This window comes from Chenopodium album, chromosome 27, assembly GCF_948465745.1.
Source record: "Chenopodium album chromosome 27, dcCheAlbu1.1, whole genome shotgun sequence".
NCBI classification, from domain to species: domain Eukaryota; kingdom Viridiplantae; phylum Streptophyta; class Magnoliopsida; order Caryophyllales; family Amaranthaceae; genus Chenopodium; species Chenopodium album.
The window spans coordinates 31,576,107-31,603,656 of record NC_137860.1 but is presented as its reverse complement, the minus strand read 5'-3'; the positions used below and the strand labels follow the sequence as shown (position 1 = coordinate 31,603,656).

General features: G+C 37.3%; 3 protein-coding genes and 2 non-coding genes across 5 annotated transcripts; all 5 read right to left on the bottom strand.

Annotated features, from left to right (window-relative positions):
* Positions 1 to 8,215: 8,215 nt before the first annotated feature.
* TRNAG-UCC (transfer RNA glycine (anticodon UCC)) lies at positions 8,216 to 8,287 on the bottom strand. The gene has a single exon. It is a non-coding gene; the product is annotated as a tRNA-Gly (tRNA).
* A 1,196-nt stretch (positions 8,288 to 9,483) lies between these two features.
* On the bottom strand, positions 9,484 to 12,334 carry LOC145619250 (fructose-bisphosphate aldolase 1, chloroplastic). Its single transcript, XM_081673904.1, has 6 exons — positions 12,053 to 12,334; positions 11,108 to 11,377; positions 10,892 to 11,001; positions 10,707 to 10,797; positions 10,350 to 10,619; positions 9,484 to 9,970 (listed from the first exon to the last, which is right to left on the bottom strand). The coding sequence occupies exons 1-6, from the start codon at positions 12,221 to 12,223 to the stop codon at positions 9,692 to 9,694; spliced, it is 1,191 nt and encodes a 396-aa protein (XP_081530030.1). The 5' UTR covers positions 12,224 to 12,334; the 3' UTR covers positions 9,484 to 9,691.
* Positions 12,335 to 13,509: 1,175 nt separating this feature from the next.
* LOC145620877 (uncharacterized) lies at positions 13,510 to 14,486 on the bottom strand. Its single transcript, XM_081675599.1, has one exon. It carries the CDS (start codon positions 14,412 to 14,414, stop codon positions 13,677 to 13,679), a length of 738 nt encoding a protein of 245 aa, XP_081531725.1. The 5' UTR covers positions 14,415 to 14,486; the 3' UTR covers positions 13,510 to 13,676.
* Positions 14,487 to 16,020: 1,534 nt separating this feature from the next.
* TRNAE-CUC (transfer RNA glutamic acid (anticodon CUC)) lies at positions 16,021 to 16,093 on the bottom strand. Its single transcript has one exon. It is a non-coding gene; the product is annotated as a tRNA-Glu (tRNA).
* Positions 16,094 to 21,762: 5,669 nt separating this feature from the next.
* Positions 21,763 to 26,199, bottom strand: LOC145619157 (endoglucanase 24-like). The gene is made up of 4 exons (XM_081673775.1): positions 25,701 to 26,199; positions 23,902 to 24,201; positions 23,419 to 23,580; positions 21,763 to 22,798 (listed from the first exon to the last, which is right to left on the bottom strand). Exons 1-4 carry the CDS (start codon positions 26,118 to 26,120, stop codon positions 22,190 to 22,192), a joined length of 1,491 nt encoding a protein of 496 aa, XP_081529901.1. The 5' UTR covers positions 26,121 to 26,199; the 3' UTR covers positions 21,763 to 22,189.
* Positions 26,200 to 27,550: the final 1,351 nt, after the last annotated feature.

The window sequence follows — 27,550 nt, the reverse complement described above, 5'->3', positions numbered from 1 at the left end:
ATCCTTAGGGAAATTCACCTCGGCATCTGTGGAAACCACATTGGGGGAAGGACCCTAGCCCACAAGGCATTGAGGGCTGGATATTACTGGCCCACCATGGTCTCAGACGCCAAAGAGCTGGTTAAGAAATGCGAGAAATGTCAAAAATTTGCACCAGTCATCCATCAGCCAGCCAGGAACCTCCAGCCAATCCTAAATCCGCTTCCATTCGCCCAATGGGGGCTGGACATTCTAGGGCCCTTTCCAGATGCACCCTACCAAAAGAGATGGTTAATAGTCGGCATCGACTATTTCAGCAAATGGATTGAGGCTGAAGCAGCCTCGAATATCACAGAGCAAACTGTCAGGAAATTCATCTGGCAGAATATCATTACTCGCTTTGGTATTCCGAGGGTTTTTGTCTTTGATCATGGAAGGCAATTTGACAATCTTCCGTTGAGACGATACACAGACCAGTTCGGCATCAAATTGGCATATTCAGCAGTGTGCCATCCACAAAGTAATGGCCAAGCCGAAGCTGCAAATAAACAAATCCTCAACGCCCTGAAGAAAAGGGTTGAAGATCAAAAGTCCAAGTGGATAGAAGAGCTTCCAGGAACTCTCTGGTCACTTCGGACAACAGAAAAAGAGGCGACGGGCTATTCACCTTTTGAGCTAGTGTATGGTTCCGAAGCCGTCCTTCCGGTGGAAATAGGTTCTGAAAGTCTGAGAGTGCACCATTTCTCGGCCGAGAACGAGCAACTCATGAAGGAGTCCCTTGACTTCCTTGACGAAGTGAGAGACTCAGCCCGAGACAGGATGGCTGCTTATAAGCAGAGAATCAGCAAATTTTACAACCGAAGGGTCCATGCAAGACCCCTCAAAATTGGGGACCTTGTCCTTCGGAATGCTGCTGCTGTTCAAAAAAGCCGAATCCATGGCAAGCTCTCGGCTGCATGGGAGGGACCTTATGAAATTTATGATGAACTTCAGCCAGGGACATATAGACTTCGTCAATTAGATGGAACTGAGCTGAAGAATCACTGGAACGCCGATGTACTAAAAAAGTATCATGTGTAAGCCCTTCGGGGCAGAACAATCTTTGTAAGTACATTTTTAATTATTAATGAAAGGCCTCAGAGCCACCATTTCTATAAAATTCTACAATTTTACATTCTTTCATGTTTTCTTTATTCTATCTACTCTTTAAGGGTTTTTATTCAGCCTTGTTTGAAACCTTCGCCTTCGGGTAACTGGATTTCAAATTGCTGACAAACCCGTCTTTTTAAAGAACCCTGGTCTTTCAGCTGAAACTAAGCTTCAGCGAGACTTGTTCTCCAAAGACGTGAGTCCATGGACAAATCTGGGATATTGCCTTAGCTGAGCCTCGTATCCCAGAGAGCCATTATTTGAAACATTGCCTTTAGTTGGCCCTGTGTTTCAGATATCCATTTCTAAAAGATAGAAAGAAAATCAAGGAAAAAGGCAACCGTTAGAAAATTTTTATTTTCTATTCAGCCACGTCCGAAACTTTGCCTTCATTTGGCCCTGTGTTTCAGACGCCCGTTTTCAAAGTCTGTCAGGAGCCCAATTCAGTAATCCAAAGACATAAGTCTTCAGATTACTGAGGGGGGCAAGAAGCACTGTCAGCGCAAGTTTATCTTCAGCGGAAATTCTTCAAGCTGAAAGCTTTGTACTTAGCAAGTTTTGAAGAAAAAGTAAAGCATTCAAAATAAGACGAAGCAATTGAAGGAAAATACGTCAGATAAAATTCAAAGGCTCAAGTAAGAGCTACGGAATTCAAGTTCAGAAATTAAAGAGTTACAGAATTTTAAGACATAATGAAATATCGGCAGCCGCCCACAAGCGGAAAAATACAGCTGCCGAAGTACAATACAAAAACAGATAAAGCAGTTTGTACATCAAGGCAAGCTGAAGCAAAAATTAAGGCAAAAGTACTTTTCAGAAGCGGCAAGTTTAAAGTTGAGCGCACGATGAACCGCAAGATTCTGAAGACGACTGCCCGAGTTCCTATGCTTCAGCCCGAGGATCAGACTGATCAGCAACGCTGGCCTCAGCTCCAGCAGCAGATGAAGCAGGCTGTGCACCCTGCTGAGCTTCCCTCTCTAGCCGTTCAGCTTCGAGTTCCCTCCTCTCTTCTTCTTCCTCAGCTTCTTCAGCTGCAAGAATCTCAGCTTCGGCCTGAGTAGGGAACTTCATATGGGGATCTTCTGGATCCAGGCTCCATCCAGCACACTTGGACCAATCCAGATTTGGCTCAGCATGGAGACAAAGTCTTCGGCATACTCTGAACCCGTTCTTAAATCCCATCTCGTACTCTTCTCGAGTATAAATGCGGGTTCTGAGCAGGGCTTCAGCATCTGCTAGCTTTTTCTGCACCTCCTCCAAGTTTTTCTTGGATTGATTTAGCTCCTCAGCGAGCTTGGAAGAGGCACCCTTCTGCTTGTTCAGCTCTTGCTGAACCTCCGAAGCCTCAGCCTTTAGCTGTGTCAGCTCATCGTCTTTGGCCCTTAGCTGATCCTCAGCCTCTCTTAGCTTCGCTCTTTCAGCCTCGGCAGCAGCAGTAGCCTCTGAGAGTTGGACGTTTCGGGCTTGGAGCTGTTCTTCAGCAGCCATCCTACTGGCCTCTGAAGCTTCCAATCTTTGTTGCACCTCAGCCTGTGCAGTAGCTCCGTCCTTGATTCGGCTCTCGATGACAGCCTTGAACTTGGACATGTCCACTCCCAGATGATCTCGGAGGAAGTTCTCCCCTTCTATCAACGAGGGGAAAACCTCCTCCTCCATTGCAGCGCAAAAGGTCCGGAGGGCTTCAGCAGCTCTCTTTTCATATTCTTCTCCCTCCTTTTGCCTTTCCTCGGCTGCTGCCAGCTTCATTTGCGTAAGCTTCAGCTCTTCAGTAGCCTCCTTCTGGGCGAGCTCAGCATCGTCCACCCTATCTTGTAGGGTGTCTATCAGCTCTACAGTAAGAGTCTGATTGTGCACAAACTGAAAGCAGAGGCACGTCTCAGTAAAAAAAAAAAAAAGAGAAAACATAATAACTGGGAATTGAAGAGCTGAGCAGAAAAAGATTTACCTGCATCATCAGCAGTTGATTCGTCCTTGCAGGGTCTGGGACAGTTCTGCTAGATTCACCCATCCCAGCCGTGGCCTTCAGCGACCAGACCCTCGCCCTGTCTACTTCGGACATTCCAGCAAAATTGCCGAAGTAGGCTTCTGCACCTTCTCGGTTCTGGCCCCAGATGATGTCCCAGATATGATCTGGAATTGGAATTCGGCCAGCTGAGAACCCCATCTCCCTGGAGTGCAGCGTCTGGAAAGAGGGGAAGGAAGACTCAGGAGCTTCCTGAACCTTCAGCGGTTCAGTTCCTTCTTCTTCAGTGATCTTCTCTTCTTCCTTCTCAGCAGAGTCAATGATAATGATCTCTGCTCCCTCTTCGGGGTTGAGGACGAAAGCCTCAACCTCCCTAGCAATATCATCTGAGAAACCCTCAGCAACGGGCTTCTCAGCATTCTCAACATTGTGCCCTTCGGCACCCTCAGCCATTCCCTCGGCTGGGACCCCTCCCTTTGGATCAGGAGTCTTTTGGTCCACCTCCATCTCAGGAGGTGGGGAAGGGGTCTTCGGTGGAGATTGTGGTGGTGGTGGGGGAACCCTCGGCAATTCGCCGCCTTCTCCGGGCTCCCTGATGCTAATACCGGTTGGCCTCGGCCCCGTTGAGAAGTCACGGGGGCCGATGATGGCCATTCGTCTCCTCCTTTTCTGAAGGGGCTGTTCGTCCATATCTGACTCTTCAGAATCTTCCTGGATTTGACCTTCAGCAGGAGCAGGAGCTTTTCCTTCTCTGTGTTTTTTGCTCCCTTCAGACTGCAAAAAACAAGGGGGGCAGGAAGAGTATGAGTTTTCAAAAAAAAAAAAAAAAAAAAAGAAAGAAAAAGAGAAGAAGCAAAACAAATTTCAAAGTCAAGTTAGGTATAACTTACCGAGGTTTCCAGCAAAGCCTCGTCTTCTTGTTCAGCTGCCCTTATTGCTGCTCTTTCTTCAGCAGCCCTGGAGGATCCTTCTCCTCCTTCGTAAGCCTCAATAACCCGTGCAACTTCTTCGGCTGTACGGGCGGCGTCAAGTTCCTCGGGTAGCAACTGAAACCAAGGATCTCTCTTTTTCCACCAAGGCTTCTGCTTCGTATAAAGGGCTTCAGCCTCGATCTGGAGATGATGCAGATCTAGATGGACCTCCCTGTGCTTTGACTCAGTGATAGCAGGGGCCCGATCGATGATAACTCTCTCTTGGCTGACGCCGAGACGATTGTAGTCAATGCCGACGTTTGTCTCGTTTCGCTCTGAGCATAAAGAAAAAGCAAAGGTTAGTTCAGCAAAGAAAAAATCAACATCGGCTCAGCATAACAAAATTCTTGCTAAGAATAAGCAATTAAAGCCTCGGCCCCAGCCGAAGAAACTTACCATCTCTGAACTTTCGGCTGAGGCCGACAGCTGCCAGCATATGCTCTTGGAAAATGTAGTGGTTATCCGGGAGCCAAGTCTCCGGGATATACTTCAGTCGGCCTCCAGCACCACTGGGGTTCAGCATTCGGCCGAAGATATTTTGCTGGTTAAGGTGCGGATCTGGGCCTCTATCTTCGGGAGGACCCAGGCTGCCCATTTCAGGGTCAGGCTCAGATAGATATCTGGGAGCGCTGAAGACATAAGGATGGGCAGGGTCAGAGGGTGCCCTAACCCAGATCCATTGGCCCCTCCATTCCTTATCTGAGGAATCATTCGGCCACATGGTTAAATACCGGGGCCGAGACTCAATTCGGAACCACCCAGGACCGTGATGGCCGTACCCGCTTTGAGTGTTCGGCATCAGCCGATGAAGCTTTTTGAAGCAATGGAGATTCGGCACATATCTGAAGAACTTGCAGACCCACAAGTATGTCATCACCCTTCGGATGCTGACAGGAGTTAGCTGACACAGGGAGACCCTGTAATGGATCAGCAAGTCTCGGACGAACGTGTCCAAAGGAAACCTCAGCCCATACTGAAGCTGTCTTGTGTACACCCCCACATACCCAGGGGGTGGACGGTGAATTCTATCAGATGCGATGGGCATTCTGCACCAATACCCATCAGCCTCCATTATACCATAGTGCAGTTCTATCTGTTCAGCAAACCGATACACCTCGGCGTGCTGTACCCACCAATGATAGGGATAGTTGTCTATCATGGCTGAAGCAACTTCGGCGTCCTGCCATTCTTGAAATCCCGGAAGGACGTCCCAAAGTTGAGCGGGAACTATTTCGTCCTGCCCAGAGACGCTTGGTGCCTCCGATCCTTCAGGAGGCACCGATGAAATTGGGGTCGCCCTAATTCCTTCAGCAGGGTCAGCCACCACTTCCTGTCCATTCCAGGTCCCAATCCTGTTCCTTGGATCGGGGAATTGTCTTGCCCTTCTTGGAGCACGGGCTCTACCTCTAGCTCCTCTCACCATTGTTGATTTTCGAGGAAAAATCGAAAGAAAGGGGAAGGAGTTCAAATTCGAAGAAAACTAAAGAAAGAGTAGGGGAAATTACCTTTATCTGAAGCGGAATTTGCCGATCTACAAGTTCGGAATGACGAATTTCGGTTTTTGAGACTATTTCTCGGGGATTCAGTGAAGTTTGGATGCGGATTCGAGGATTCTTTTGCGGAGTTCAAGTTTGTTTTGGTGAAGAAATGAGGAAGGAGTGCGTTCCTTTTGCTTTTATTTCCAGAAATGGGAATTTTGGGGGATTCACGCTTAAATTTGCTCTTAAATACCTCATTAAGTAACCGTTAAACACGTCTCCCCATAATTCATGATTAACTGCCCATTATCCGTTCAACTTCCACAAATTAACCACCCAACAGCCATTATCTCACTAATGGCGGTTAAAAATTTAAATCTTTTTTGGATTACTTAATTAAATCATTTACTTCCCTCCTTTTTTTCTGGTTAATCAAACCCGACCCGTCATTCTTCCAAATCGGGTCTGGGGGGCAAGTTGTTTGGGTCCAATTTAGTCCAATTGGGCCAAGTCATTAAATGATCCAATTAAAAGCCCAAGGTCAAGGTTCAACTCTCCAAATAGTGCTAAAGTCAAGATCAGTCCACAAGGCAAGTCAATTGGGCCCAAGCCCATTCCTCCTATATATGCCAAGGTATAAAAGCCATCAATATTACATTTTGTAGGATATACAACAAAGCCTCAAGCAATTAATTCTCTTGCATAACCTTTCTCTCTACACACTGTACTGACTTTAGCATCGGAGGGGCCTTCCTCGGCAACACCCCCGAGGCCAGTTTACGTGTGTTTGTTGTGCAGGAAACCCTCGGTCCATCATCACTTGGATTGAGTCCAGTCTTCACCACCTTATTGGACCTTCGGCAAGGTCCCATTGTTTTTACCCGAAACAAGTAGTGTTCTTTAAAGCATATGCTCTTTAGTCTATAACTCTTTATATATGATGATAAACAAACAAATAAAAACAATATAATACTTAATACCACCATTAGTACGTCTCATTGATGTATCTATAAAAGGTGAAAACTAGTCTTCTTATGTTACATAACCAAAATAAAAAGAAACTACTATATCAAATATGCAAAATCCAGCTCCTACTAATCAAAGAGAAGTTCCTCCTAATGCTAGTCATGGTTTACCACCACCATTATACAATCATCCTCCTTTTGGTACTCCTTATTACCCAAACTATGGTTATCCTCCTCTATTTTACCCTTACAATTATAATCATTTTCCTTTCTTCCATGCCCCGTCGCCAGGGAGCTACGGATTCAATTCCGGAAGTAATACCAATGGCTCCGGTAAACAAACCAACGGAGACGTGAAAGTTGGCAACAATAGCACTAGTTCGAGTCATGTCAAAATCGGAAGTATTGGTGGAAATCATGACAATAAAGACAGCCAAAACAAATCCGGGGATGTTACCCTAGGGGATATTGGCCGGATTAAGTGAATCTTGTTTACATAAACGCACTTTACTATTCATATCTAGTTTTACTGACACGTACGTATTACGTACTAATAATAATATATAGGGCTTGTAATAATTTTGTAACGAGGTATATAGGTATGCTTTTAAGTTCTTGCTAGCCTTTAAGGTTTCATGTATACTACATAAGAAATTATATATATGTTCTAATAGTTGTCGTTATTTAGAAAAATGATCACAAGCATTGGTTTGTCATAGATAATTTTCTTCTCTTTCAGAATCTCAAGCAATAAATCATGAATAGTATGAATCTTCTTATTAATATGATCCAATGAACTTTTGTAATTCTCTCGTTTATTTACTATACTAAAATATATGAGAAAATAATTAAGGGGCCAAATTTTATAAAAAAAAAAAAAAAAAATCGAGTGCAAAGTTTATGTAAAGGAGCATAATGTAATTACTAATTAGGTTAAAATTACTACATGCATACACCATGGGACGAATCTCTGTGCCAATGAAATAGCCAATTAATAACAAATAAGAATAATAGTATCTAGCTCATCTTTGTCCTACAATTATAGTAGTCTATAGAATCGTAACTATTTGGAGACATTAATTAGTGACGAATCATATATTAAAAGTTATTATATATGATGAAATAATTTAAATGAAGCTTATAATTGTACATATACTTCTAATTCGACCTTACATATATGCATATTAAATTATTAATTTCTCTCTTCACATGGTATCAGAGTCATCTATTTTTTTAACTCGACCCTCTTCTTCTATGATCAAAACCCTTTCGTTCTCTTGCATCTCATCACACGACATGGTTTCCCCCCCAACTGAGAAGTGTATCATCAATATATTCACTTCAAAAGTGCAAGAAACAAACCAAAATAATTATGCTCCTAAAACTCAAAGAGGAGCTCCTCCTAATACTGTTCATGCATATGTTCCACCATCATCACTATATAATCATCATCCTCCTTTTCATGCTCTTCACAACAACCCGAACTACGGCTATAATCCTTTACCTTATTCCGTTCATGCTCAGTCTCACGGGGGTTGTGTAATCAATTTTGTAAACAATTCCAACGGCTCCGGTAAACAAACCAATGGCGATATGAAAGTAGGCAACCGCATCAGCAAGTGGACGCGTATCATAATTACTAGTAGAAGTGTTGGTGCAAACCATGACAATGAAGACAACAATAAAACAGAGGATGATGAGGAAAAAAATTGCGTTTGCCGGGAGTCGAACCCGGGTCTATTGCTTGGAAGGCAATTATCCTAACCGTTGGACTACAAACGCTACTTGATAATTAAATAAATACGAAGTGCATTATAGTAGTGTACAAGAGTATATGTTTTTTTTTTTTTTTTTTTTGGGGGGGGGGGGGGGGGGGGTAAGAAAAAGCTCTTCAATTTCAATAGTTCTGGTGTTCTACCACCTACACAAAGCGTAAATCCGAAAAAAACTAGAGAGAGAAGATTTCAAATTTTACATAAAATTGAAAAATGTTGGATTAGTGATATTTTTGTTAATGTACAATCGGTTGTACCTTGTGCATGGTACAACTAACGTTATTTCTTTGCTCATGTGCTTGTAATCTTGTATACCGTTTTACCTGTAACACTTTCAACACTAATACACCATTATCCAATCCCATCAACCACAACACTACGTATCTCACACCTTTGTTTGGTGGTCCACTGCCTACTTCCTCCTTAGGAATATAGGATGCTACAATCATAACTTTGATGGCTCATGTAAAACCAACTCCTCATCACCTTCATCCACGACAATCACAGCAACCACGTCTCAGCCCACATAAACAACCTCAACACGGCTTTACAATATAATGTTGGTCAGAAGCAATGACGCTAGCTACACAAAGGTTTACATGTTGCCAACAAGCACACTAAGGTTTACAGGTTGCCATCAGGCTGAAGGGATTAGGAAGTACCACGGGAAGATCCACAAAATCAATCCGACATCAAATGCTTGCTCAATTATTTCGTTACTGCGCATTAATAGGGAGAAAAACCGAGCTGCCAACATTTTTTCTGAAGAAAGCATGACTAACTAAGTAAAATAACATTGATCATCTTGTTATTTACCCAGTCTGCATCTTCTCTCGATTCTACATCATGATAAATAAGACGCTCCCCTCAAGAGAGGGCCGGGGCTCCTGATCATTACTTATTTCCCTATCGTATACACATATTTATTGTAACGAAAACGCAAATTAACATGAAGCAACCAAGGAAACAAATCTGTAAACAATGGTGGCAGAACTGCAGAACAGCAGCAACGATTGGTAATTTAACATCCAGGTCTCGTTGTTTGAACAATATTGAACCCAAACAGACCAATATAGTTTAATGTGATGATTTTATATACTATTTAGTACAAAGAAGAATACTTAAAATCAGAGTTTAGATGAAAATCATTTCAATTTATTCAAACCATTGTAAAAAGCAATAACAATTTTCCAAGAGCCAAGGTAAATCTCATTAGTAGCTGAACATCTTATTAAAACTTGAGTATAAGGTACATACAATTTAAGTGATTACCAAAAAAGTCTGTTTCATGGCCGTTAATCACATCATTAGGGCCTTCAAACTTAAATACACAAATTTTAGGTCCATGATCAACCTCCATTAAAATAAACAAACTTAATCTAATAAAAACCCCCACTCAGTAATAATCTTCTTAGTAAGTGTAGCCCTTGACGAACATGCCCTTCTTGGCCTCCTCGGACTCACCCTCACCAGTGTACTTACCGAGCTGAGCCAAAGAGTTGGACTTAGCACGTTGCAACAGGGCATCCTGAGCAGCCTTCACGTTCTCGGGCCTTCCACCCCAGGTCTTCAAGCAGGTGTTTTGAAGAGCTCTTGCGTAGGAGAAAGATACGTGCCATGGGTTGGGGCTCTGGTTCATGGCATTCAAGTTCAAGGTTGCCTCCACCTCAGATTGTCCACCAGACAAGAACTGCCCACACCAAAGCAAAAAAAAAATCACAACAATATTCTCAGGAAATGATCAAAGGGGTGAAAACAATAAAATCTTCCTAGACTGATCGAGGTAATATACATGACATTTCTCTAAAATGTATGATATCAAGTGATCAACCTTATCTTCAACATTTAAGGGGTAATGAATGGACAGGATAGAAACCATGAACGATAAAGAGATAAACCTTATTCAACAGAACTTATCGGTACCATGTGGCCTACAATTTAGGGTCGAAGGCAGTATATGATCTTTTGCTAAAATGTATGATAACAGTACACATATAATAACTGAATGATTTTAAGTCAAATAAAATCAGCATTTTAGTATTAAGTGTGATGAAGGCATAGGAACTTGCCATGATTCCAGGGACGGATGGGGGGATTCTCCTGTGGAGGAGCTTGAGGGTGTAGTCAGCAACTTGATCAGGGGTGGCCCTTTCCTTGCACTCGGCACCTGGGGTAACCATGCTGGGCTTAAGGAGGATACCCTCAAAAAGCACATTGTTCTCTGCCATGTAGTAGAACACTTCGGCCCAAACCTTCTGAGCAACCTCGAATGTCCTGTCGATTCCATGCTCACCATCAAGCAGGATCTCTGGCTCAACAATTGGGACCAATCCATTGTCCTAAATACAACATATATTTTATAAGAACCAATAAAGGATGAAATACTTTGTAATAAAAAGTTAAGGTTCTGGTTTTTAAATGCTTACTTGGGTGATAGCAGCGTAGCGAGCAAGACCCCAAGCAGCTTCCTTCACTGCCAAGGCAGATGGGCCATTGGGAATGCTCACAACAGTACGCCTGTAGAAAATCAGCAATCCAATTTTCGGTGAATTTTGACATAATCTAACAAGCAAATATATAGTCATACTTTGAGTAAGATCATGTTATGTACCATTTGGCAAAACGGGCACCCTGCTGGTAGTAAGCAGCTGAGCGGGAAGCAAGACCATCAAGACCTTGGCACCATGACTCATCGTTTGAACCAGCAAGTGGCACCAAACCCTGTAAAATAGTACATTATCAATGTTCACATATCAATATTACACTAGTATACTTACTTTCCTGCTCTAATCTAATCTACATGTAAGAGAGTGGCAAGATATCGAACCTTGTCAACTTTGATACCGGGAACAATCCCCTGCTCAATGAGGACATCAACCATTTTCTTGCCATCAGTGGTTGATTGGTAAAGAGTCTCTTCAAAGAGGATAGCACCAGAGATGTACTGACCAAGGCCTGGGGCACTGATCAGAAGGGTACGGTAGGCTTGGCGGTTAGCCTCAGTGTTCTCCAGACCGATTGAGGCCAGACGTTTCCCACAGGTGGCATTCGACTCATCCATGGCCAAGATTCCACGGCCAGGTGATGCCACAGTTTTCTGCAAACAACCCCCACAAATAAACAACTTTGCTTCTGAATTCTTTTTAAATAATCTTACAGTAGACAAGTATAACTACTAGAGCTAGTATCAGTTTAGTAAACCATTCACTACAGTTCTTCAACATGGATAAGCTTTTAAGGTAGTCAAAATCATTAACATAAGTGTCAGAGAATCATAGAATCCCCACTTAGATATTTCTCCCAGTCATCATATATGTCTACAAAAACTCCTTTTTTATTTTCTTCTTTATTACTTCTATTCTCTATTATATTCTATTTTTATACTACCTAAGTTTTTTATTACTTAGTTGCTATGTTTCTTTTATACATTATCCATATAATCTACTTAGACTATACTTTGTGTTAAATAAATACAGTCACGTGAACTCTTGTTAGATTAGATTAATCTCCATGTGTAATCTATTGATATCAATTTTTACATGATTCCTTATTGATATTTAAAAGTATAAATGGTTGAGATTTGAGAATATGCATTGGCAAACATAGCTTAAGTAACGTAGCGACTAATTAAAAACAGAGGAAGTACTATTCAGAATCATAGGCATAAATTTCTGTAAACAACCATAATTATATACTGTAGCTAACAGAAGTACATGAGCAAACATCATAACATTTTATCAGTGAAGAGATAGAAAAGGCTAACTTAACGTACCGCGGTCTTAACAAGCTCATCGGCATAGGAGCTGGCGCGGACAGTCAGAGACGATGGAGCCGAGGGAGCAAACCTGACACTAGCAACGGAAGGAAGGCGGAGGGTCTGGCCCTTGACAAAGTCAGACTTGTCAAGGACTGGTGAGGTCTTGAGAAGAGAAGCTGAGGCCATTTTTCTTCAATGAACTGTGTTTGCTAAAGAGAATAGAACAGACAAGCCAAAAGATATGCAAAGTCTTATCCCTCCTCTTAGCAAACTCTACCACACAGGCTAATCAATGCTTCAGTACTACAAATTTATATAACTCTAGTTATGCATGTTATCATAATATGTCTTGCTTGAGAGGCTGTCATGCTTCGGCCAGTGGTGTACCGCCATGTGGATGATAAATCCTGCCTAGTTGGCACGACTCGAGCTTGATAAATGAGAAAATCCAAATCAAAATTAAAAATAGGAAAAGGTTGATAAATTATGCAGAGTTAGTGATGTATTCCTATCAGTGAAAGGTGAATATGAGGCTATTATCCTTCTAAAATAATGTCTTTTAGTATATTAGAGATAAATGGTTATTAGTTAATCACTGGATTTTGAGGGTAAGGTTTGATGAACTGCATTTGACGGTTAATAATTAGCCATTTCAAATCAAAGATTGTGGTTCAAACCATGTGGATGAACCATCTTCGTTGATCAAGTGTGAGGGCCCACTTCCCACTTTTGTTATGTCCCATTATCTTGGCTTTATCTTTCAACTTGAAGTAATGGGATTTTACACATCAGTATGGATATCACATATCAGTAGCAATACTATCACAACCAAAAACATTTTTGACATATTCTCATCCACATCAAAAAAAAAAAAAAAAAAAAAAAAAAAAAAAAAAAAACCACTAGACATTTAAGATGTACAAACTAGACAGCATTAGAGTATAGAATACTTACAATAGTACCAATGTACCATGTTAAATCATCAAATTATCACATGATTCCTCGTGCTAATTTTGATGTCCATATATGTCATTCAATTCCCATTTTAGAAAGGAGTTACGATATCATTAACAGTATGTGAGTATATCAAAATCATGAAATTTGGTTCTCATTCCTTCAAAAAGAAGTTGCAGTGTGTTTGGACTGAGGAATTTGGAAAGAAAGAGAACAGGATCCTTATTGCTACTCCTTTCTCACCTCCTTCCTTCCCCTTTCTGTCTCTTTCCTTCCCCTCCCCGTTACCGTAACGGCGTAACCACATAAACATGTTGTTAATGATCATGTTATACTTTAATACTCAATGATTTTAGTCCCTGTAAATCAATTTTAACTGACATGGATACTGAACTTATGAGCTTCCAATATTGATGAAGAAATCCAAACGGAGTGTACAATAACTAACTAAGAACAATTGCACTTCAACTTCCATTGAAATTAAATACTTTGAAGATAAACAATTTACCAGCAAAGCAGAGCATTTCAACAGCACATTTCTGATTTCTAGGAAAAGCAGAAGGCCAAAAACAAGTTTACAGAAACTCGCCTTTCATCGTGTAGAAGTAGAAGGCAGAAACGTAAAACTAACAGATGAATATATGACCAGGAACTAAACAAGAAAAGTTAGAAGCAAACGAACAACTCATTCTGTATATTGCTTGAGAGACAGATCACCAATGCCAGCAATGACATCATCTATAGACACCTGCATCGGATCATTCAATACTGCTGAATCACTGGAACTTGACTGAATCTGTGAAGGAACATCAGCAAGGGCCTTGTTCAATTGTTTTCCAAACTCATCTTGCTCGTCTGAAATCCCAAGATCCCAGACTTTGAAGATGTCTTCCAACGAAGTATTCACCTCAAATGTTGTCAAACTCGAGTTCAAATCAGAATCAAAGTTCTCTACTTTTACGTCTTCAGAATAATTTGGGCGGAAAACATTAATAACTTTTCCTCTCACCCTGCCTCTCTTATTTCTGGCTACAAAATCATCTTCATCATCTTCAGATAAATCAATGCTTTCAATCTCTTCAAAATCACCATCGATGAGATCCTCATCTTCATCAGATCCACCACCGAAATCCATACTAGTCAGATTTTCTCTGAATTGAGGAATTTCATCAGCAGACAGTTGCATACTGCTCTGCACCACTGAAGTGGCTGGAGGTTCTGGTTGAGAGCTGATAATCTCCAATAATGCATCTTTAATAGAACTCCAGTCTGTATCAGAATCATCCACATCTTTATTCAGGCATGAATCAGCCCAGGCTACATCTTCAAGAGAGAGACTCTCTTCATCGACGTTGGGTATTAGAGAGTTCAAAAAGACAGACCGAAGTGAGTCTTCCTTCATGTCATCATCTACTATAGCCATAGGCTACAAGATTAGCCTTCTATTAATCAAAATAATGATAAGTAGAAAGTATTCAGAATAAAATAACCACACCTGCAAGCAAACAAGTAAAAGGAAAGATGAGTACTTTAGCATTCCACATTTCCGACCAACAATTTCCAAAATTCACCATTATAATCAAACTCAAGTCAAACAAAATCCAGGAAGCAGGCAAGTACGACTCTTTAGACATACACAGAATACGAAAGAAGAACATCCAGCAATCAGCAATGTAATGACAAAGATGGATACCCCATGATAAATTAATCAAAAGATAAAATTCAAACTTAAAGAGGTAAAATAAGACTGAACATCCCAGGCATAATTATCAAGAGCAGGTCATCAAAATTTCAGTACAACAGTCTTGCCACTGATTCAAATTACAAAAACTTAAAGCTCAAACTTCAGAGCCTGCTATTAATGTTTAGTTAACAGTTCCAGATATGGCTCTTTTCCATGAAGAGGAATGATAAAAGCACCATTTACCTAAACATGTTTACTCTAGTTATGCAAAATTACTAAAGTGACAATATCTTTTAAGTGATTCCTGATTCTAATCAACTCGAAGCTAAAACGTGTGCTGTATCATACACCACATTGCTAGCAAATCAACATGCATCATTTCATAACAAGATAACCCTTATTAATAAAAGGTCAATGAACCCTCATTCATAATTTATTTATGTACACTAAAGTTTTCAACATCTAAACACTATAGGAAAAAAAAAGCCACAGAAATCATAAATTCCATATATGTCTGAACTATCAAAGTATACCTAACCTCATCCTAGACGGGTTCGAACGCATCTCAGTATGTACCTAAGAAACGACAATCGATGATGCGCCAACAATATTTATTTGATTCTCAATTTGCTATATACAGTTGGGGTACTGATCCTTAAAACTCAAAATCAGTACACACATATTGTAGACCATTCTTACACCAATTTTGTGATTTAAACTACTAAGGGATGCACAAATCATGATTTTGTGGATGCCAACACTACCTATTTACCTAAGACCTCGGATCAAATCCCGTCTACATCATTGCTGCTCTAAATAAATTCTAGTATCACACAATCTTTGAAAAAAACATGAACTTTTACATGAGGAGTCTTAATTTCATTTAACAAAAAAATTCCACAAAGAATCAGATTAGAATCATCAAGGTGGTTAATTAAACACAAAAGTAAACCCTAACTACGAATGTACAGCTCGAATTAATAGAAAACCAATCATACAATTTTAATTGAACAATCAGTCAAAGCCTTAATCCCATAACAATGATTTTAATTGAACAAATAGAATTTAAATTGCATACAAGTTATCAAATAATGAACTAATAGCTTGAATTTTAGAAAAAATTACAATTTAAAAAAAAAAATCAGAAATTTACCTTTAGATATCTGGAAACAAAGGAACGAAAAATTGAATATGAATCAAATTTGAAACTGGGGAGAAATTGAGGGAATTAGAAAGAAATCAAAGGAGAGAGAGAAAAAAGGGATTTGCAAAAGGGGTTTTAGGCTTAAGAAAGATATTTGGAGAAGACGATAAATTTCGAAGCGGCAAAAATAAAATAAAAATATTCCGTTGCCGGGACTTGAACCCGGGTCTCTCGGGTGAGAGCCGAGTATCCTGACCAACTAGACTACAACGGATTTGTTGTTCATTATCTTCAAACAATTATTATAACTAGTTTTAACTATTTTTTATTCAAAAAATAATTATAATCTAGATACAAACTTTGATCATTAATTTATCTAAATGTTATTATTATTTTATTTTTCCTTATACATAAACCAGAAGAGTATAAGTGAATTCAACCAGTGTAAAAAGTACAACATGACTTAGCTTGAAATAATAAAAATAAATCTAGCAATTGCATTGTTGTATAAAGAAACATACATGAATGAAGTTGCTTCAACATTGAAAATGATCGCCTTCTGGGGCCTAGCCCCTCGTTTGCATCAAAAAAAAAAAAAAAAAAAAAGGAAAGAAAAAATTGATCGGCTTCTTTCCAATTGATCGATAAACATTAAATAATGATAATGACCATTTTATCATATTTTCTTCCATAAAGATATCTACTTTAATATATACTTGTATGCATGCATACACCTCAAAACAAATACGTATATCTAAACAAAAATTAGAACTCGTGGTATAATTTGATCTCGGATTTTGTGTAACACCATTCTATATATACTTGATACATTGATATGATGTTTAACTATCATAACTAATTTTTTTTAAAAAAAATATATCAATGGCCTTCCTTTCTCTAGCGCTCAATAAACTCAAAAAAGTGGATTGACAAAAAGACGTCAACTTTTAGAGTTATAGCATGAATGAATTCATGAAGTACGTAAAAAAAAAAATTAAGCCTCCTCCACTCAAATATACCAATCTAGGCTAAATATCTCTACTCTCATTAAATTCTGACAATAATAATCAATTTAAATTAAAACTGAACTATTGCTACAGTAATTCAATTAAGCAATAATAATCAATCACTAAATAAAAGCCATATATATGTCGTACTATGTTAAACAAAAGAAAAATTAAGCGTAATTTATGTACAATATAACGTAGAGGTTAATACATATATTTCGTTCCACTAAAATTCAGAACATGTAATATACCCATACATATATAATTTGATACATTTGGTTGTTGTATAGTATATGAACGATTATAAACAGCAATAATTGTCTTTCTAATGCATAGTCATTTGGGTGAAAATTAAATGTCGATCGATCATCACTACTTGAGCAAATTCCGTTAGTCACGTACGTCTTCAAGGTTTAGTTGGTACCGTCCTCTTATCGTTGGAGCACAATGTTTCATCCATGGTATGGTAGTTGACATAATGACTAGGGGCCGAGTTACGCCGAAAGTGCTTTGGTAAGCAATCATCCAATTCCTTACCGGTATACCCATCTGGCACGGCCGGAGTCCCAATTGGTTGTGGCACCAATGACACGTACTCGTCCCTGAAACTCGAGCCAAGTGGCCTCGTGCCCTCGACAAGGTTCGAGGAAGGCGAGAGGAAGAGGAAAAGGATGAGGAATGTTATTATTGCCATTTTGTGGGGAGTAAGGTAGTTGGTTTTTCTTAGGAGTGGAATATGTTGGAAGGTGAGGTTTTTTTTTTTTTTTTTTGGGTGAATTGTAAGGTAACCTTTATATGAGGGTGGAAAGGAGAAAAAAGGGTCATAAATAAACTTGTGAGTTACAACAAAACAACAGCTCATAGTTTAGACTAGTTGACTGATTAAAAACATGCATAGTGATTTATATGGAGAGAAGTACGTAGTATTACAATTGGGATAGTTGGTTAGTGAAAGATAGATTAATTTTTAGCTTTTTGACAACGTTGACATGATCTTACCCGTGTTTTTCATTACTATGTCACAGTAACACTGTATGCCTATAATATCCCTCACACACAAAAAAGGAAATTGTAAGAAAGAAGAAAAAAAATCTGAAGATTTTATTTGGTCAACGTTTTTGAATTGAGGCTTATTGAGTCATGCACCTATCAATATGATCCAACCCATTTGGTTTTCATTTTCAAGCCCAATACTATTGGACTTTGACATGGGACAAGGGTCATTTATGCCTATCACGAAATTAGTTTGATACTCGTATGACATATTGGCATGAGAGGTATGGTGATGGGTCATACTGGTCATACACTATGCATAGATATTGTTTTTGGAACTTAACACGAGTTGGCATGGCACAAGACTAATGTCTTTTTTTTAGAGGTACATGTCGAGCCAGTTCTAAATATTTACAAAAAAAAATAAATAAATAAATAAAATGAAGATGTTCGATTTAAAAATCATTATTTTTTGACACCATATCAATTTCATTATAAAGGCATTTTAGTTGTCTTTGCATGAGTACTTTACTAGGGATTGATATTAGCTTACACATAGTCCTTCGTAGTTGTCTTGGCATGAAAATTTTAAGGTATTGGCTTGGCATGAAAAGTTTAAGGTGCAGTTGCATGTACCTTGCTTGGTATAGAAAAAAACGAGTGAATAACATATAGCTGTTTTTTAAAGAGCGTTCAATTTTATGTATTTTTTTTAAAAAAAATCTAAAGAACATTTGTAATATTAATGAAGAACATGATAATATTATGTAATTAACATTATTTAAACAAAACCATAAGCGGATCCACGAGGGGCCTAATGCCTAGATTTTTAATATTAAATAAATAAATAAAATATTGTACAAATATTCAAGTTTTATAGTAGGCGGTTGGTTACTTGTTGCATAGATTTGGTTCAATTCCTCTTGTTGGCACAAATTATTTTTTTCATGTGGGCTTCTTAAACTCATATCCCTTAATGACTTTATTATTTATAATGCTTTATAACTTCGGTCCGATCCATAAAAAATTTTGAATCTGCCCTTGGACAAAACTCAAAGAACATTTTACAATAAGCAATGATCGAACATTATACTACAAATAAAAGTATATTACATTGACAATCAAAGAACATGGACATATGTTATGTTCTTACAGCTGTATGTTCTTTACATTTGTGTTTTTTTTTCGCGAAACGTCTGTACGATGCATGGTACAGACGCCTGTAAAACCACACACTAGTCTTGGCATGAGCTTTATTTATTTATTTATTTATTTTCCTGTAAGAAAATTTTTTTACTATCTACTTGATAAATGAGCTGTTGCATATTGAAAAAGTAGAGAGAGTAATCCCTTTATAATATTGTAGAGTTTCTCTAACAATTGGTTTGGTCTTTTATTAGATTGATTGATATTTGTAGGTAGAATAGTAGATTGAACTCTCATAATTGTTGTTGGCTGCCCAAATTCTAAGACATAGCCGGTTTAATTAAAATTTCACAGAATTAACATACAAATTTAGGGCATGTTCTGATTGACTGAATTGAGCTGAGCTGAACTTAACTTAACTTATTGAAGCTTAAGTGCATTAAATATTTTATGAGAGAAGGAAATTAAGATAAAAACTGAACTGAATTGAACTGAAATGAAGAGAACAAACCCTTAGTCAATTTAATTTTTCAATTTATAAACTTTTGCAATTTATTTAACATTCCATGTTAATTAATATAAACAATCAACATCTCAAAAAGTTTTTAGTAGTAAAAGATTCACTAATCTAACATATCTCAAAAATACAGATGGCAACAAACTAGCAAAAGATGTGCTAAGAAAAATATAACACATCTCACGTTTTTAGGGTTAATTAATTTTGGGAATCTCTTTAATTGGTGAGAATAAGATTTTTCTTTTTATGAGATGTTATTTCTAATTAAATTTGATGGTTTTCCCGATGAAATTGGGCAAATTTTAATTGGGCCACGTCGGATAATTGGTAGCTTACCTGTAACATAGGCTGAGTCATGTAAACAGGTGAGCTCACTTGAGTGTTCTTATTGTGACACGTGTTGACAGTCAAAGGATCTTTGAATTGAAATGAAATCACAGGCAAAATCTTGGGCTGGCTAACTACATGTATATATCTTTAGACGCGTCTTTTAATTTTGGGCTGCCAGTTTAATTAAGCACTATCATCAATTTTTCAAAGTATCATGCATGTATTCATGTGACTCAATTTTTGTATTCACATTTATATTTTTTATTTTATAAAAAAAAAATTATTGGCTGTTTAGCACTCTATTTTCAAGCAATGTGTATATTTTTCACTCTCATGTTGGCATGTTACTCTTTTGTTAACTCATTAATACATCCCTTTTAGTTTGGGCTATTATTACGGAGTATGAAAAGTTTTCACAGATTAAAATAGCTGAGTCTGACACTTGAACACATATCCAAATCATACATTAGTATTAGAATTTGAGTATCAGAAACCAAAAGTGAGGTTTCAGCCTTAATCCAAATGCAGATTTGCATAACTTGTAGGAACAACTCACTTAGCTTGGGGTTATTAATTGAAGACATTTGACTTCATCTTTTAATGGAAGAGCTGAAGATGCAATATACTCTTACTTAGCTTGTACGTAATAGTCTTTCTAAGTATTAATTTTGAGACTGTACGATAACTTTTTCTAGGAGGATTTTGCCGTGGTGGTGCCAAGTAAACACAAATGGTCTTAAGCAAATGGTGACCTTGTTTCAACTCCGATTACATTTGTTAAGAATGAAAATAGACGATATTTGGGGTGTGTCCAATTCACCTGATTTTCACTGAGCTGAACTTATTAGATCTTATTAAAAACTCATCTTAGTTGTAATTTGTATTTGGGTAAACCTTATCAAGACTTATTAAACCTGATTCGAACTTATTACATCTGAAATAAGTGAAAGTAAGGTGAATAGAACAGACCCTTGATCTCAACATCTCAATATTTACCGTACACTCTCAAATGCTTGCTGCTAATCACATCAAGCTTGATTAATTAGTTACTCGACCCAACCGTACGGTATACCCTACTAATAACTACAATTAATATGGTCGTACGGTACAATACGTCAATGGTACGTAAGTAGTCAATTAATGCATGTAGTTCTGTTGATCGACATAAAATGCCAACTTCCCTATTCTTTTTTTTATGAAAAATTTATATTTAAATGCCAATTTTATTAATTACTCGCATTCTTTAGAATTTTTAATTATATTTCAAGGTTTACACACTATTTATGACGTCATTGTCAAATTAAATGTCTTAACATTTTGTCTTTCTAATTATACGAGTAATTGAATAAAAAAAGCTGGAGTAATTATTTTTATTTTTTGATCCATACATATATCTCCACGAATTTAATCGACCACGGATTCAATTGACTTATTTGTCCAATTTTCAGTCATTCGATCAAAATTAATTCCCCACTCATTTAATGTGTATGGTCTCCAAAATTTTGAACATAATTGTCTTACTTATGGAAACTAACTATATTTCATTAATTTAATTGAAATTCTTGTTAAATTATCAATTCTTCAAGAACAACACAGGGCGTTGATTCATTTGATGCAATTATGTTTGTCGAGTACTAAATTACACATCTTAGGACGTGACACGGGACCTAAATATAATTTGTGGATGAGTATTAAAATAGATCACACACCGTATCTTAACATTGGTTAAATAATAAAAACTCCTTCAATCAAGAGCTCAAATTACACATACATAAATACATTAATCAAAGAAACCATTCTTCAAGAGTTCAAGGTAAAAACCATTCTTCTTTTTGACAAGAAAAACCATTCTTCAAGTACAAAATAGTTTGCAATATTGTTAATTAAATTTAAGCATATGTATGTCAAAAATAAGAAGTACGGAATAGTACTATCTTTATATTCTTTTAACTGACTTTGGAAATACCAAGTGTCGGCTTCACCATTTCATTACATCAAACTCAAGTCTATATGCGATAACACAATTAAAGCAAAATCACAATGACTTATTGTGACTTGTAGGAGGATTTCCATTCCTCAATCTCACTCAAAGAAGATCGAAAGTTAATTTCTCTCTTCAAAAAAAAGTACAAAAAAAAGATGTATAAGCCTCTTCCTTCTCGGCTTCACACAAGATGAGAGACATTTCCCATGTACATTAAAAAAAACTATGGGTTGATCTTAAGAACTATTGAGGATCTCATAGCACATGCTATGGCTCACCTTACCCTGCTCGAGTTTTCAACTAGAGTATGGACGGATGATTGTCCAAGTGTGGTTGAAGATGTAATGGCTACAATTTTTTTATATACAAAATGTGATTAGCGGCCCATAATCGCTAATTTGGGCCTGGATTAGCTGTAAAATAAGCAAGGGCCCCAACTAATGGGGCATTAATGTAGGTGGTGGGCTCGGACTTTCTAAAATCAGCCCGATTGTCGTCGTACAAGTCATCCTCCCCAGGCCCGCCCACAACAGCACCGATGTGGACATTTGGGTTGGGCTGGGTCGAGTTAAAATAAATGGACCCTTCTTTACAAGCAATGGGCTGAGGGTGGTATTTAATAGAAGGTAATGATGAACCTCTATGATGAATCCTTTGAGGGTACTTGAGACTATATCCTACCATGTAGGACATTCCCAAGGGGTTCTCACCCAAGATGTAGTTAACCTGCCTTTGAGCTATTCGCCGGAGCTTGTCGGCCCCAACGCTAACGGCACCACAATTCACGGTTTGAGAGGTTTTGTCGAGGTACTTTGCGTATACGAGTAAGAGGAAAGAAATGGTTGTGGCATGTTGGAGATTGCTGCCCCCCGGGCGGTAGATGAGGCCACCGGGGGTGTACTCAATGTGGAAAGACGAGGTTTCGGGGATTAATGTGCACATGAAACTATCTGCTGATGATTTGTAGAGTTGTAGAGAGTATGTGCTTCCTTCTAGCACTTCCTGCAACATAAATATTTATGTATGTTAATTCAATCAAGCACAATAAGGACCTAATAACGTATTTTGTTTCGCAAATGGTTTAGAACGATTTTGATATACGCAACCTTATTCCTAACCGGTTAAACTAACTAGCAAAAAAGTTATTTGCAAAAATTTATCATAAAGATTATAAGGGAGACATGTAAATTCAATTGCCTTGAGCATTACAAAAAAATCATAGCAACTTAGAAATAAATGTACAAGAAGAAAGAAATTGAATCTACCAAACATGTTCCTAGGAATACGCTATCATATTTTGTGTAGGCCCAACAAAAAACAGATTATCAAGAATTCAAGATGCATGCATTATGATAAATTGCATGGTCCAACTCCAACACTTGGAAAGAAGATTGACCTTATTTCTTACCCCATGCATGTAAAACACATTGAATCTTCTATCGTCAATGAAATTGATCAACAAACAATTAACAACGATAACACGGGATTTAATTGAATTAAATCAAGATCCGTCAAAGTAAGAATACATCTGAGTATCAATACCGAACACATAACAATGTCCTATATATGATTTCAACACTATTTAGAAGTTAGAAAAAAGAGGGTTAGAAAATGTTACCAACCTTGGAGACTAGTACATTAAGGCCAGCATGTTTATTGTCCCAACCAAATTCATTGATATTGTCATCAGCCCCAAGAGTGTGGGCATTACTTGCTACGTAATTAAGGTATGTGTCATCTTCAGTTGCTCTTCTCAACCATGCTGCTCCCCAAAGTAGTTCATCCTGCCATAAAATTAAAGTTAGTTAATTGACTAACATACATAAATTGATTAGACAATTTCTAATAACTATATTTATAGATAATGAATTGATTTATTCAGCTGTAATGTCACCTAATTTATTTATTGTTCTAGTCTTATCAATAATCATTACATAAATTTTAAAATCTCTTTAGTAAGTCTCAAGTCTCAACTATGTGACACGTTTGTTTGGCCACACCATATGCTCGTTACACCCAACAGTTTATATATGTTCGTTTATATAACAATCTAATTATAATCTTATACAAAGTAATTAATTAACGAGTATTATGAAATTACTTGCCTGATATCCATCGAAGTCGCAATAGAAAGGGCAAGCACCACCTCTAACATCTGAATTGTCACTATAAGCTCCTCTAAAGCTATCAGCAAATTGAAATGCATTTTGTGCATTCCTTAATAAGGTTTCCGAGTAGCCACGATCAGCTGACCGGAAGGCCATTGAAGCGGCTGCCAGGGCTGCCGCGGTCTCACCAGCAACATCGGAAGCTGGATTTGGTGCATCAACCATGTAGACTGTCCTTTTAGTGTCCATATCCTCTGGCCTCTCCCAACAATTATGGTCACTAATTGGATCACCTACCTGCATGTATGTACACAAGTAACACAACGTAACATCGTAAGTTAGTAACGACTAACAAGAATGTCGGTATCATAAATATTTGGCTTTTACAATCCTTAATAGAATAAGAAGACAAGTGTTCGCTACAAATTTTAAAATCAACTAAACTAGTTGACATCCACGTGACGTGACTTTATGGTATAGTGATAAATTAAATTGCAATAAAGGAGATGTTTTGTTAAACTAAGCCTTAAGAATATCCGTACAATTAGGTTTTAAAATAGTACTCGTACTAATTAATAATCTCCACGCGTGCTTTGTTATAAATGGCTAAGCAAACATAGCCCCAACACGATATGGGGTGACCCTCTCTTGTGAGAATGGCGGATCCTTTAGCAAAGGGAACCAAAGATATATGCATGACTTATGTCCCATATTGCATTGACGATGATGGTGAGAGATTCATGCATCTCAAATAGACTAAAATAATGTACGGCTTATCAAACATTATACGACAATTTGATAAGCGCAATAGAGTGATAGTAAATAGTAATATAATGGTGACGAATTTATATGTAATTTAATAAGGGGGGGAAAAAAAAAAGTGTAATATCAATAACCATGAAAAATGGGGGCAGAAATATGCATTTTCTGCCAAACTCATTTGTCTATGTACGAGATTCCTAGAATTTGTATCTGGACAGCATTTATGCAAACATCTCAAACTATGTGCATTTTGTCTATTTCATAGTTGAGCTTCAAGTATTAACCATATACTTTTTCATAAGAAAAAAAAAACAAATAAATAAAAAAAATTAACATATACTACTTCCGTTTTACTTAGGATTGACCATTTGACCAAAAAAAAAAGACTCTTACGAGTATAAAAATTGTTACATAAGATAATTCCAATGAGACGAAAGGAGTAGTAATACTTTGTATGCAAAATGGCTAATTTGGCTTATTGCATGGCTTATGGCTACTTGATAATAAGCAAACAAAATGATATTTAGGTGAATTAATTTATTTATGCCTTAATTATCAAATTGGTCTAAATCTCCTCCCTAATGTTAAGATAATTTCCATATACTTCAAACTGGCCCACCAATTCAACCTTTTTGGTGAATAAACAAGAAAGTTGTGGGTCCAAGATAGGATAATATTTTCACAAACACACAAGAACCACAACACACTCCTTAACTACTACTAGTGACTTATTAGGCTAATCCCACTTAATTATGACTTCTAAATCCAATTAATCACCTACACAAACAAAAAACTTCACACATTACCATCAACCCAAATGCAAAATTACAAGACCTCCATGCATACACAATAATAACCCAATATTAATCCATAATTTCACTTAACAAAATGCACATAATTAAATCAGATATACGCAATTTTATCCCTATTAATCACATTCGTACGAACGATTAGAGATGATGTTTCCAAAAGCGGCCATGCATACGAACCAATAAAAATAAATTAAAATAAGATTAACAAATCAATTATATTACCTGTACATAAATCCTATTGGGCTGAGAAACCGTCTTGAGGAGGTAATCAGTAGCCCATTTAATAGCAACCAAAGAATTCCTCAACTCACTAGGAGGCATAAACTCCCCAAACTCCACCACACTCCATGCCAACATTGTGGTGGTGAAGGCCATAGGAAAATTAAACTTAACATTATCCCCGGCGTCGTAGTACCCGCCCGTAAGGTCCAAACCGTGCTCAAACCCATCCCCGAGACCCGAGTGAGCACGCCACTCGACCCGTTGGTCTCGGGGCAAGTTACCCGATCTTTGGCCCTCAAAGAAAAGAATAGACTTAACAAGTGCCTCATTGTAATCATGATATGAGTACACCAAATATGGCATGCTAGTTAGTAACAACATTAGAAGTGTAACAAAAAAATGAGGTTTCATTTTCATCATTTTGTTAGTAAAGGTTGTTAATAAGTTAGTTTATTTTTTTGGAGGGAGAGGTTTTAGTTTGTGTTTGTTAGTTGAGAAGAAAGTTGGCTTTTATTGCCAAATTAAGGAGGGTGGTAGTTGCGTGTAAAATTGTGATTGGATATAAATTAAGTATTTTTTTTTTAATTTTTTTTAAATATTAATGGGATTATTCACGAGAAAAAGAGAAGAGAAGAGGTGGGGGTGGGAAGGTTGTAATAACCGACAAGATGGGTAATTTAATTTGGGAAGGTCACATGCATAGCAAAAATATGAGTCACAAAATTATTTTGATAAAAAGGATATTCAAGACTATAGTTTATTATATGTAGGTCCAATTAATATAAGCATAAAGTTGAAGTTAGTAGTACTTGTGTTGGCTTTACTCCATTGTATTTTTTTCAACTTATTTATGAAGTTTTACTACTGTATTTATGTAGTACTCGATTTATCCTATTGGTAAAATATAAAGTTGATAATTAAAATTTCGCATTCAAATAGATTCAACAAACTACCTTAGGTTTTACACTATAAAGTATTTAAAATAACAATAATTATGCCCGTCAAAAAAAAAAAAAAAAAACAATAATTATGATCAACATTTTTAAAGTTTTGCGTGACTGTAAATAATATGGCCTTCTTTAAACGAATGAAGAACTTTACTTAGTGCAGTTTTTACCACGGAGTACTATTGATCAACTTAAAATGAAAGAAGGACTATGAAGATTGCAATCCAAGTTCAATTTTCTTGAAGTATCTTTTTATTTGTACTTAAAATTTAGAATCGAGTTTAAATTTTTGAACCAAATGGAATGTTTGTCTTTGTTGGAGCAAATAGACTTATTGTTTTTTGTTATTTTAGGTTACAATAATGGATAAAATTTATGGTCATTCAATTATATTCACTATATCAAACTACCAATCTTTCTTTTATCTATATTAATTTTATGTCTTCAAAATTCATGTGTAAATTTTATTTTTTTTAAAACACAATAGAAGACATAAGATTAATGTCGATATTCATGAATTTCGAATATAATGAGTTGCCACCAAACTTTGCCTACCAAATAAGGCCAACGATGAATAATTACATAAAATGATTAAAAGTATATAAAACATGTTGCAATAGCAACAAACTATTTAACTAAAACTAGTAGTATTTAGCACTTGTCAAAAAATAAAATAACCTAATAGTATACAAGATGGTCACTTTCTTTCCAACTTGAGATTAAGATAATAAACCATTAAACAAAACAATTGTCCACAAACTCAATCATTCCAAATAATAAGACGAGAATAATAATGTGATGAAATATGATGTGTCCTTCACGCTTTTGGAAACAATGTTATGGCTGCTATTACATACGAATTATTATATACGGAGCATTACTTCCCCATTCGCCCAATATTAT

What these genes read in the sequence shown, in the direction of transcription:
- LOC145619250 (XM_081673904.1), bottom strand. Translation starts at nt 12,223, where the DNA reads ATGGCCTCAGCTTCTCTTCTCAAGACCTCACCAGTCCTTGACAAGTCT. An exon ending in GGTGCCCGTTTTGCCAAATG is followed by an intron (nt 10,798 to 10,891) that starts GTACATAACATG and finishes GATTTTCTACAG; the next exon opens with GCGTACTGTTGTGAGCATTC. An exon ending in CATCCGTCCCTGGAATCATG is followed by an intron (nt 9,971 to 10,349) that starts GCAAGTTCCTAT and finishes TGGTGTGGGCAG; the next exon opens with TTCTTGTCTGGTGGACAATC.
- LOC145620877 (XM_081675599.1), bottom strand. Translation starts at nt 14,414, where the DNA reads ATGGCTATAGTAGATGATGACATGAAGGAAGACTCACTTCGGTCTGTC.
- LOC145619157 (XM_081673775.1), bottom strand. Translation starts at nt 26,120, where the DNA reads ATGATGAAAATGAAACCTCATTTTTTTGTTACACTTCTAATGTTGTTA. An exon ending in CCAATAGGATTTATGTACAG is followed by an intron (nt 24,202 to 25,700) that starts GTAATATAATTG and finishes ACATACATGCAG; the next exon opens with GTAGGTGATCCAATTAGTGA. An exon ending in TTAATGTACTAGTCTCCAAG is followed by an intron (nt 22,799 to 23,418) that starts GTTGGTAACATT and finishes TTTATGTTGCAG; the next exon opens with GAAGTGCTAGAAGGAAGCAC.